Source organism: Bufo bufo, chromosome 5 (assembly GCF_905171765.1).
Source record: "Bufo bufo chromosome 5, aBufBuf1.1, whole genome shotgun sequence".
In the NCBI taxonomy this organism is placed as follows: domain Eukaryota; kingdom Metazoa; phylum Chordata; class Amphibia; order Anura; family Bufonidae; genus Bufo; species Bufo bufo.
Window position 1 is genome coordinate 143,774,381 of NC_053393.1, and position 12,960 is coordinate 143,787,340.

At 41.5% G+C, this 12,960-nt stretch overlaps 1 protein-coding gene across 3 annotated transcripts in view; it reads left to right on the plus strand.

The window, feature by feature from the left end:
- CCDC178 (coiled-coil domain containing 178) overlaps positions 1-12,960 on the plus strand; it is a 461,614-nt gene that overhangs the window by 50,341 nt on the left and 398,313 nt on the right. For all 3 annotated transcript variants that reach the window (XM_040433387.1, XM_040433386.1, XM_040433388.1), the window contains exons 5-6: positions 2,612-2,824; positions 9,327-9,547. In XM_040433387.1, the coding sequence (XP_040289321.1) occupies positions 2,612-2,824; positions 9,327-9,547 (434 nt within the window). The remainder of the gene's footprint in view (positions 1-2,611; positions 2,825-9,326; positions 9,548-12,960) is intronic.

The window sequence follows — 12,960 nt, forward strand, 5'->3', positions numbered from 1 at the left end:
ATTAGCTATTGAGGACCCGGCACAATTATCACTTTAAAGATGTTGTCGAGATGTCTGCTCCATTTGGTTTGTTTTATTAGGCATTGGGCTTCGTCTCCACCACTTTTCTCTGTTTCTTAGCATCTACAATTATTATAGTTTTTAAGTTTAAATAGTATAGTAACGCTACACACAGGTCCATTACATGCTGGGATATTGGAAACTGCAGTTGTTACCTGTATATATCATAAGATTATATAATCTATACAATATACATAAAGGGGAAAACAGCACTTCCTAGTAGCAGAATGGTGTTGCCGGCGTACTGGACTTTCTTTGATCCTGGGTCTCAGGTACTGAAGTTTTTTGGACGGAGAAAATACCGCAGCATGCTGCAGTTTTCTCTCCAGCCAAAAATACAGAACACTTGCCGGATGCCGGATCTGTCATCAATTTACATTGAAGTGTATTAGTGCCAGATCCGGCATTAAGTGTTCTGGCAAAACGGATCCGGATTTCCGGTCTGCACATGCGCAGACCTTTAAAAATGCAAAAAATTAAATCAATACCGGATCCGTTTTTCTGGATGACACCGGAGAGATGGATCCGGTATTTCAATGCATTTGTCAGACGGATCCGGATCCGTCTGACAAATGCCATCCGTTTGCGTCCGGATTACAAGAATAGGCATTTCTATTAGGGTGCCGGCCCAGTGTTTTGCGAATCTGCAAAACACTGCGGATGTTTGAATGGACACTTATGGTGAGACAACCCCTTTTGAGGTATTTCACCAAGGTATTAATTTTTTTTTTTTACCCTGGATGAAATGGTCCTAGATTAAATAGTTTCAGGTATAATTAAAGAAAACTGGGGTTTATAATTACTCAAATTCCTTTTACTTGAAGGGTGTGGTTTGGAAAGTTTCACAAATGTGAAGAACCTAAAGATGAACTGATTGAGAGTTGATGCTGCTGTTCTTACCAGGGCAAATGCCCAGTGAATCAGGGAAAACCTATGAACCTTTACATGGAGCCCATTAAAGTGGACAGTATTTCTGCATTTGATCATTAGAATAGAATTACAGCCTGTAGATACAGTTGAAACCAGAAGTTTACATACACCATATAAAAAGACACATATGCATGTTTTTCTCAATATCTGACATGAAATCATAATAAACCTTTCCTGTTTTTGGTCAATTAGGATTACCGTAATTATTATTATTTGCCAAATGCCAGAATAATGAGAGAGAGAATGTTTTAAGTCATTTTTATTACTTTCTGCAATTTCAAAAGTTTACATACACTAAGATTACTATGGCTTTAAACAATTCTGGACTGTCCATATGATGATGTCATGTGTTTGGAAGCTTCTGTTAGGTTTGTTAGAGACACACCTGTGGATGTATTTAAATGCACACCTGAAACACACTGCTTCTTAGTGTAGCATCATGGGAAAGTCTAAAGAAATCAGGCAAGATATCAGGAAGAGAACTGTGGACTTGCACAAGTCTGGCTCAACCTTGGGTGCAATTTCATCTGTTCATCTGTACAAACAATTATATGCAAGTACAAACAAGATGGGAATGTCCAGCCATCATACCGCTCAGGAAGGAGACGGGTTCTGTGTCCCAGAGCTGAACGTGCTTTGGTCTGACTTTGCATATCAACCCAAGTACCAAAGCAAAAGACCTTGTGAAGATGATGGCGGAAGCTGGTAAGATTGTGTCAATATCCACAGTTAAACGAGTACTGTATCAACATGGGCTGAAAGGCCACTCGGCCAGGAAGAAGCCATTACTCTAAAAGAAACATAAAAAAGCCAGATTAATGTTTGCAAATGCACACAGGAACAAAGACCTACATTTTTGGAGACCTGTCCTGTGGTCTGACAAAACTAAAATTGAACTTTTTGGCCATAATGGCCATCGTTAGGTTTTGTTGTGGGGTTGTTTTGCTGCAGGAGGGATGGCATCAAGAGGAAAAGAAGATTATGTGGAAATACTGAAGCAACATCTCAAGACATCAGCCAGGAAGTTAAAGCTTGGGTGGAAATGGGTCTTCCAAATGGACTGACACGAAGCATACTGCAAAACTGGTTACAAAAGGGCTTAAGGATGACAAAGTCAATGTTTTGGGGTGGCCATCACAAAACACTGATCTCAATCCTAATGAAAATGTATGGGCAAAGCTGAAAAAGCAGGTGCGAGCAAGTCGACCAACAAACATGGCTCAGTTACACCAGTTTTGTCAGGAGAAATGGGCCCAAATTCCGACCAACTATTGAGAGAAGCTCGTGGAAGGATATCCAAGATGTTTGACCCAAGTCATACAGTTTAAGGGCAATGGTACCAAATATTAATGAAATGCGTGTAAACTTTTGACTTTGCAGAAAGTAATAAAAATGTCTTAAAACATTCTCTCTCTCTCTCATTATTCTGGCAAATAATAATATGTATGGTAATCCTAATTGACCAAAAACAGGAAAGGTTTATTCTGATTTCATGTGAGATATTGAGAAAAACATGCATATGTGTCTTTTTATATGGTGTATGTAGACTTCTGGTTTCAACTGTATAGTGTAGAAACACAGAGTAAAACAAATGTTCAGATAACATGTTTGTCTTCTGCAGATTTCCCAGAGCAAAATGAAGATTTATCTATGAAGGAAGACACCAAAGCTGTCCTTTCAGAAGTTGTCCAGTTGATATGGAGGTTGGAAGCAGACCGTCAAGAAGCAGAAGAGGCTTTGAAGCTAGAGAGGCAGAGGAAAGGACGTCTGATCACACAAATTGATGTTCTTTCCCAATGGAAACTACATAACTTTCCTGAGGCTGTTCAGAAAGGTACAGTAACATCTAATGTCCTTGAGATGGTTAGTAATTAACTATATAATGACCAAGCGCCGTAGATGTACAGTGCTTGATGTTGGGCTTTAATCCAGAGCACCATACATATGATGGTGCATTAAAGCTGCAATCTAGCAGGAGCAGGTTTGGTGCCAGCTAGGTTCCCCAAGAAGACAAGCAGTTACCACTTACGCCTTTCCTTGGTGCATTGTGCTCAGTAAGCACCATGCAATGAGTAGAAGTGGCTATGCCGCTTCCTGTATTGGATCTAGCGATCACATCTCATCAGGCAAATTGATGTTCTTTCCCAATGGAAACTGTATAACCTTCGTGAGGCTGTTCAGAAAGGTACAGTAACATTTTATGTCCTTGAGATGGTTGGTGATTAACTACATATCAACTAAGCGCTGTACATGTCCAGTACTTGTTGCCTGTCTTTAAACCGGAGTGCCATACATGTATGATGCTGGATTAAAGCTCCTGCAATCTAGCAGGGATAGATTAGATCCCTGGCTGTCAGTGACAGCTGGGTAGCCTGATGAGAAGACAGAAACAATTTATTACCACTTCTGCATTTCTCTGTTGGACCCAGTAATCACGTCTTCACCGGCTGTCTCAAGAGCAGAGCAGAGCTCCTGGGTCTTAGCAGACCCTGATCAGCTCTGCCTGTGTACAGTGCCTCCACCATGGGTCATTTTCCCCTGTAACTAGGGCTTCTTTGAATGCCCCAGTTGCAGTGAAAAAAGTGCAAATACGAGTGTCACCCAGATGTCTTTAAACAACCTCATGGGAGACATATATATTATATGCCAAAAGAAATAAAAATAAATAAATAATAAAATACTAATAAAAGAAGAAACCATATTTGCCCCATTCATGCAAAACTTTACATATTATAAATCAGAATGACTGACACAAATTAGGAAACCCAATTTAATAATTTATTTTGGTGTCAGTTTGCATATTTTAAAATTTTTAAGGTATAGTTCTCTCAAAATAAAATGAAAAAATTCTCTAAAAAAACTGTCACGACCATGGTTATGGTCGTGACTTCTGGATCTGCATGCAGTTGCCGGCGGTTTGGTTTTATTGTCAACCACATGGTGAGGGCTGCTTGTATGTTGCCTCACGTGTGGTTGCCGTTAGCAACATGATTGTATTTGGCAGTATAGCAGCCTGAGCTGTTGCTAGGCAGCCTGCTGTCAAGTGCATGCGGTTACACCTGACAACCTCTCTTTGTATGTGTGCACTTTCCCGTTTTGTTGTGCACGAGGTTTTGTATGTGTGCATTGTGACACTTTTCGTCACTTGCAGTTGTCCGTGGCAATGTTTGGTATTGTGTACATGTGGTGGCAGTGTCTCGGCCTTCTGGCTGACTCCCAGGACATGGTTGCCACGCATGTGGTTGCCTGTGGTAACAGCTGCAGTGTAATTGTTTATTGTACACTCCCCTTTATGTGGCTTTTCCCTTGCCTGGTGTAGGAAGGGTTAACTCCCTTCTTAGTGTGTGAACACTGGGTGTGTGTGTGGGTGTGCCATTTGGGGCATTTCATCTTTAGCGCATGCGCCCGGCACCCTCACTGGCCGGGATCACATCGCGCCTGTGTCCGCTCTGCTTCTTAGAGGCCGCTTCAGCCTCTGCGTTCTGCGCCTGCGCCGGGCACTCTTCAGAGCAGTCGGGGACAGCAGAAGCCGCCCAGCGAAGGGAATATTTAAAACGGCGGTTGGGGGGGGGGGGTGGCTGGCTGGGCGCAAGTGAATCTGAAACGCCGCCCCTTGGGCAGAAAGAAGACGATTCTACCAGGTTATAAAACATCAGATTACTTTATTTATAAGGTGGACAGGGGGTATACTAATACGATTTTAATACACTTTAGAAGACCTGTGCAGTCATATATGTAGCTAAATATGCTTATTGGGCCTGTCAGTGTCCCTTTAAGTGTGGTTTTTCCTTTGTTGATTTGAGGTTTCATTCTTGAGTTATGATACTTTTTTCCTAATATGCAAATTAGGTCTTTGCCACTGCCTGGCCCTGTCAATCAAAGCAGCCAGGGAGGGGTTTGCCACCGATATAAATGAAGCTTGGGTGCCACAAAAGCAATGGGGGAAGCCCTCATAGCACAAAAGCCTAATTTGCGTATTAAGAAAAAGTATCATAACTCGGGGACAGACCCTTGGATTCACAAAAGATAAATCAGGTGAAACACAGCTATGTGTGTATGCAAACAGCCGCATAGGGAGATCCCTTTGGCAGCCTCGAGCCTTCTCAGACCTCCGAGGCTTGACATAGCGAAGTTCCTATGGTAGGAAGGTAACAATTCTCCCTTTAGACTGCAATGGTAAGTCATTGCAGTCTGTGGGAGAATTAATCAGACAGTCGCATAATAAAATCTCCTAGGGGGACTAACAATATGTGCCAAAAAAAGTTTAAAAAAAATTATTTAGGTCTACGGACGTTAGTTCTGTGTAAAGGCTAATTTGCTGCAGGGTGATCTATAGTTTTTATTTGCTGCCATTTTAGGGTATGTATAAATGTTAATTTTTTATAAATAAAACTTTTATACACTAAGTAACTTTTTATTAATTTTTTTTGGAAGGCGAAGTGATCAACAACAAAAAAATGGTGATTCAGCCATTTTAATTAGTTTTTTTTGTAATGCCTTTCATTATACGGGATAAATATTAGCGATATGTATAGGTTACAAGTTTTACTAATTCTTTTATCAATCTTTTCAGCTCCTCCTGCTCTGTAACATGCTGCCTGCAGACTACACTGCGTTTTGTGGTGACAGGTCCTCTTTACAGTCCTTAGTACAGGCCACCAATGCATGATTAATACGGTTTTAAGATCTAGGACCTCCACAAGATCTGTAGTGTGATGGGGCCGTCACGCGCCGGAGAGGGTGCAGCCTCTTCATTTTTCTGATCAGGGTTGCTGTCTGTAATTTCCTAAACTGTAATATTGCACTTTTTACCACTGTGTGTAAAAAAAATATTTGATGTGTCCATAATTTTTTATGAAATTGTAGATACTTCTGTTGGTTATGTAATTATGAATTTGCATCTGCAGTCTCAGTTATAGCTTTTCTAGTATATATAAAAAGGTTATCTGCCTGGAAGTTTTAGAGAAGTTGTCGATAATATAGTCAGGCTGGCACCCTTGCCGCTGATTGGTGGGGGCCCCGTGAGTCAAACCTTCATTGTTCATATAAAGTAAGATTGGCTTCATCCAAAGTAATTTTTGTTTGGACAGCGATGACCTTTAAGCACATGCAAGTAATATGTCTAGCTTTAGTGGTTTTGTCTTCTGAGCTTTGTTATGTTTTTTTTTGTGTCAAGTATTTGCTCTTTTTTATAATTCCATCGGGATGCTCATTAGGAAGCAGGTTACGTCTCCATGTATCTGCTCCAGTGAGCTCATTTTTAAATGACACTTATTAATGCTGATTTGCATGCACCATTTTACTATGATGTACATATACAACTATAGGGGGGTAATGTAAGAAATGTTGCTTGAACAAATTAGAACATTTTGATAAATTGATTACATTGAGTTAAATGCCTTTTTAAACAGTTTCATCATTTGCACTTTGGCGGCTGTTGTTATTTAATTATTAACTTGGGATGAGATACTGTTGTTTGCTGTATTTAGCTTTGGTTTAGTGAAGTGAAGCAAACATGCGTTATTTTATAATAGGACAGTTAATGGCAGTCTGATTAATGCTTGATAATGAAGTAGAATATGATTATTGCAAAGGCTTCAGTACAATTCTTATTTTTGCTATAGTGTATTCCATAATTTTAATTATATCCAGATAGGACTTGGGTCACCATGTTTAGGACTTCAATTTTTTTGTGCTAACTTATAGATTTTTTTTTGTTTTGTTAAACTCTATTTATAAACATTTATGGGCTTTTCCGGTACTTAGATATTGAAGACCCATCCTTAAGATAAGCCATTAGTATCAGATCGGTGGGGGATCCGACACATGGCACCACCACCCAGGGTCGGGCCGACACAGAGGCTGGGGAGGCTCCAGCCTCAGGGTGCAGGCCAGCTCCCCAGCCTCTGGGCGGCAGGCAGGCCACTGACCACGTCGCTGCTGCTGCCGCGCCTGCCGGGCTGCCGGTCGCGCTGGATGACGGAGGGAGTAGTGAGCACTTGGCACTGACTTACATGCTCCCTCCCCGCTCCGCCTCCTGGCTCGGCCGCTCTGGTCTCTGCTCAGTCGCTTGCCTGACTGGCTGCGTACAGCGCGCACTTTGACCTGACACGCTGTACGCAGTCAGGTCACATGTGCGCCCTCTGGAGACCAGGAGCAGCGTGGGCAGCAGCACAGCACTGACTCATGACCCAGCCCAGGCCCCAGCAGGGATAGAGCGTGAGAGTCTGCCCTGAAGTGAAGTAAGATAGTTCTTAAATAAAGATAATATTCCTTTCCGTCTGATCTGAGGTCTGATGGAGTTCTGGATGGGGTAAAATTACAAGGAACGCCCCGGGGGTGGATGTCTGATTAATAACAAGCATACATATCTAAATGGCGGGGGGGGGGGGGGGGGGGAATTGGGCAGCTCAGCCTCTGTTGGTGGTGGATCTTGTCCCAGCCCTGCCACCACTAAACAGCTATTCCAGGCAGCTGCAGGTGCCAGACACTATACAGTGGACAGAAGGCTCAGTTCAATGCGTAGTTTCCAGCATGCTGCAGCCCGAGCTGCAGTGCCGTAGTGCTGCCACCTTTGCACCTCAGTCTGCGCAGTCTAATATAGGTGTGTTTCTGGTTAGTAAATTACCCCTCTGTTTTTACTTTCTAGTCTGAAGACTTTCCAAATGCACTGTAGGTAAAAGGTGGAGCGTCTGACCTCTGAGACCTCCTTGATCACAAGAACAAGGGGTCCCAGAGTCACTTTTCTAAGTGGACAAACAAAAAGTGGAAGAGCAGCACAACCGGACCTTTAGACCAAAACCGGAATGCAACAGCCGCGATGGGACCGCAGATCCACAGCAGTCCAGGAACAGCAATGAAAGATGGTAGTCACAGCAGCATATCCAGTGCGTCATTTATATACGACGTTTCGGCTACACAGTAGCCTTTGTCACTACTAGACAAAGGCTAGAACTTTGTTTGTGTGTGCACTCAAGACTTCCAATAAATGACGCACTGGATATGCTGCTGTGACTACCATCTTTCATTACTTTTCTAAGTGGAGTGATAGTACACATATCTGTAGATATATATAAAAAATGTTCATGGCATAATCCATTTAGTAGAAATTTACTACCTAAACAGGTTCCTTGTATCATTTCAGAGAATAGGGACATATTGTTAGGATATGTCCCCATTGTCTGATAGGTGCTGGTCCCACCTCTGGGACCCACACCTATCTCGCAAATGGAGCCTTTAAAGTCATGGAGGGCACACTGCACATGCGCGGCCACTGCTACCATTTCGGCGGCCCTATAGACTGGTCAGACTGGATGATAAATCTGGTGAAGGGATAGACCCTTTTCTCCAACTCTATACCAACTATTGGTTGACTTATTTTGAGACAGAATTTTCCGACAATTTTAAGTTGTGGCACAATTTTGGTGCAAAACTATTTACATTACGCCACACCCCCTTTTCACAAAGCTGCCCCCCCTTTCCTGTGAAGCCACATCCTTTTGAATTCTGACATAAAAATGGCTGTACACAGGTGAAGATAACTTCTTTAAACCTAGATGCACAAAATTGCACCACATTTCCAGGCAATTTACATCAAAATCTAGGGGCACAACCATTACCTTGGTGGTTATCTCTTGGGTCCTGGGTTCGAATCTGACTAAGGGCAAGATCTTCATGGAGTTTGTATGTTCTCCCTGGGTTTGTATAGACCTCTGGGTACTCCTACACACTATAGACATACTCATAGGAAATCTATTTAGGGAATGATAGGGGATCTCTCTGGGGACAATGAGTGGTAATGATGTCTGTAAAGTACTGTGGAATATTTTATACGTATAAGCAAGAGAAATAAGTAATAAATTAGACCATGTGGACCACTGTCTCAACCAATAGATGATTAATTTGGATTGGTGCTATGTAGCGGTATATTTCTAACACATAGACTGAGTGATGCCACTCTGGCTTATGGCGACTGCTCTAGTTGCCAGTGTTTAAACTGGCCACTAGAGCAAATATTTCAAGGTTTTTATGGGGATAGTTTAAAACATAATAACAACATATTTTTTTTAAACTATGCATATAAGAAAAACGTGATTAAATTAATGCCATTTTCTGATAATACATCCCCTTTAGGACATAATGAGAAAACATCTGCAGGGTACAAAACTCTCTTATAAGTTGCAATACTTAAAAAAAAGTTGTTATACGGTAATTAGATCAAATTTTAAATGTTTAATAGCACATATTTCTAAAGCTAGGTTGCATTATTAATGAATAACAAGAAGCAAATGTTTGCAGTGCTGTATGTAATAACAATTAAATTTTCCTGTGAACAGAGTATGACGCGTGTGCTCAGGATCTTTCTGAACTTCAATGGCATATCTGGGTTAAAAAGCAAGAACTGGACAAAGCGCTGGAAATTATGGCAAAGACTGAAGCAGTGAAATCAAGGCTAGACGAGAAAATCACCTTTATTAAGAAACACCGCCCTCTGCTGGACGATAAGCTTCATCTTGAGGGCGATGCCACGAGCAAGATAAAACAGGCACAGGCTGAAGTAGGTTTCTATAAATTGCAATACAAGCTCGTTTCTGTGTACATTTTCTGTGTAGCAAGTACAGATTGATCTAATGGCATATAAGACACGCTGTCATTTATATTAATGAGAGATTTATTGTTCTGCGGTGTAAAGAAATCATAGGGCCCAAAATGTATCTATACAGGTATATCTCTGTCTGTCTGTCTGCCTGTAAGCAACACTGTGTAAAGACTAGAGAGGATGGAAATCCTTAAAAGACCACCCGCTTATAGTTTTCTAGATAACAGTATTGCAACACACTCCAAGTGAAGTGAAAAAGTAGTGGACTTCTTTATTCATTCATTCTGTATATAAAGATGCAATACTCAGGGTTATGCCTCATGCACACGACCGTGCCGTTTTTTGCGGTCCGCAAACAGCGGATCCGCAAAAAACGGAAGCTGCCTGTGTGCCTTCCGCAATTTACGGAACGGGCGGCCCATTTTAGAAATGCCTATTCTTGTCCGCAAAACGGACAAGAATAGGACAGGTTATATATTTTTTACAGTGCCACGGAATGGAGCAACGGATGTGGACAGCACATGGAGTGCCGTCCACATCTTTTGCGGCCCCATTGAAGTGAATGAGTCCCCATCCGAGCCGCAAAAACTGCGGCTCGAATGCGGACCAGAACTACGGTCGTGTGCATGAGGCCTTATCAAGATAGAGAGATAGATAGACAAAGAGACAGATGCAGCACTCCAAATGAAGTTAAAAAATAATGGACTTATTTATTCACCCATTCTGTCCATCCATCAGCCACGTTGACGATAAAATAAAAAGGTTTTGGGTCTTAGATATGGCGATTTAAAATACAGATTGCAAAAGTAGTAAAACATGAAAAAACTATATAAATTTGGTATCAGCATAAACATATCGATCTGCAGAATAAAGTTACCCTATCATTTATATGCCATTGGAGAACCCCATAATACAATAAAAATAAAAAAACACTGACAGAATTGCAATTTTCGCCCACCTCACTTGCCAAAAATTGTATAAAAATCGATCAAAAAATGGTACCAATAAAATCTACAGCTTGTCCCGCCAAAAATCAGCCCTCACCCAGCTCAATTAACAAAAAAAAAAAGTTATGGCCCTTAAAGGGGTTGTCCGTGTTCAGAGCTGACCCCGGACATACCTCCATTTTCACCCAGGCAGCCCCCCTGACTTGAGCATCGGAGAAGTTCATGCTCCGAGGCTCTCCTTTGCCCTGCGCAAAATCGCGCAGGGCAAAGGCATTTTCAGGCGTTCCGGTGACAAACTGGGCTTTCCATGGGACTGCCAGGAAGCCCGGTGACGTCACCGCCACTGATGGGTAGGCTTTAGTGCTGCCCTAGCCAGTAAAACAGCTAGGGCAGCGCTAAAACACGCTCATCTGAGCCGGTGACGTCACCGAACACACTGCTGGGTGGAAGCCTCCGCCCAGCAGTGTGTTATTGTAAAAAAAAAGAGCCCTTGCCCTGGGCGATCCAGCGCAGGGCAAGGGAGCGCATCGGAGCATGAAATGCTCCGATGCTAACATCAGGGGGGCTGCCTGGGTGAAATTATTGGTATGTCCGGGTTTCAGCAAATTCCATGTTAGGAAATTCTGTTGCAGCTCCTTCCTGTCTGAGCGTTGCCGTTTGCCCCTACAGCAGTCTAGATATATATGGGATGTTTTTGTATTCAGGAGAGAAATGTATAAAAAATTTTGGGCTGCCTTTTAACCTGGTAATGTTTGTAAAAATAAAAAAAATTGGGGGTTAAGCAACATTTTTTTGGAAAGAATGTCATTTTTGATTTTCAAAGCCAAACATTTCTAAATTCTATGAAACACGTGTTGGGTCAAAGCACCCACTCCCCCCCCCCCCCCCCCCTTCATAAATTCCTTGAGGGTTGTAATTTCCAAAATGGGGTCACTTTTTGGTGGTTGCCATTGAGTCTCTTCAAATGCGATATGGCACCCGAAAACCATTACACAAAATCTGCCCTCCAAAAGCCATATGGCGTTCCTTCCCTTCTGAGCCCTGCAGTTTACAACCACATATGGGGTGTTTCTGTAAACTGCAGAATCAGGGAAATCAATATTGAGGTCTGTTTTGCTGTTAACCCTTGCTGTGTTACAGGAAGAAATGGATCAAAATGGAAAATCTGCACAAAAAATGAGAATTGTAAAATTTACCATTTTGCTTTAATTCTTGTGGAAGAGGTTGCCTCACTTCAGCAAATGGCATTTATCTTGTAGATAAAGTTATTACAAGGCACTTACTAATGTATTGTGATTGTCCACATGTATCTTCCTTTGATGGCTAGATTCATTTTTCCATCACATTATTGCTCGTTTCCATGGTTACGACCACCCTGCAAGTCAGCAGCAGTGGACGTGCGTGTACATTATAAAAAATGTGCTGGACTATGCGCAGTCCCAGCTATCAGGGAGGCCTGCGCGTTTTCCATTATTCTACAAGCACGGCCACTGCTGCTGAAATACAGGGTGGTCGTAACCATGGAAATGAACAGTGTATAAAGTGATGGAAAAATGAATCTAGCCTTTAGAGGAGGCAATATGGACAATCACGATACATTAGTAGGTGCCTTGTATTGACTACATGATAAATGCCATTTGCTTAAGTGAAACAACCCCTTTAAGGCTTAACAAAGTTTCTAAAATAAGTTTTGAATAACTTGAGGGGTGTAGATCCTTTGGGTCATTTATTTCTGGTGTCTACTCTGTAAAACCCTCAAAGCCACTTCAGAATTGGTCCTTAAAAAAATCTGTTATGCGAATCGTCTTGAAAATGTGAAAAATTGCTTTAAAAAATTCTAAGGCTTCTAACATTTCACAAATTAAAATGACATTCACAAAATGAAGCATAAAGTAGAAAATTTGAGGCACAACAGAATCAATTGATGCTTTTTAATTAGTAAACGTATTACATCATATCATATATCTAGAGTATAGTACATCCGGATTGGAGCATATGGATTAAAGTCGTATAGTTTGTCCCAACGTTTCGGCCAATTGATTGACCTTTTTCAAGGGATCTATAAAAAAATCATGCAGCTAAGGATCACTTATAAATACATATAATGATTGAGTAACAAATGTAATTCCTAGGTAAATAAATGATGTGGGTCAGGTATATATGGCAAAGAAAAAAGCAAAGGAAAGAAAATTGCGTAGGTATCATCTATACAAGCAGGTGCCAGTGGGGTAAGATTGTACCGCCCCTTTCATGCAGCATGATATATAATCAACACACATATCTCAATGAGGGTAATAAGGTACATATATATATATATATATGCAGATAAGTCCACATGAATATCACTTAATGTGTTATCCATTGTACAATAAAGCGCCTGGTGTGTTAATATAACCTGCTGTGTGGGACAGTATATACTTAAAA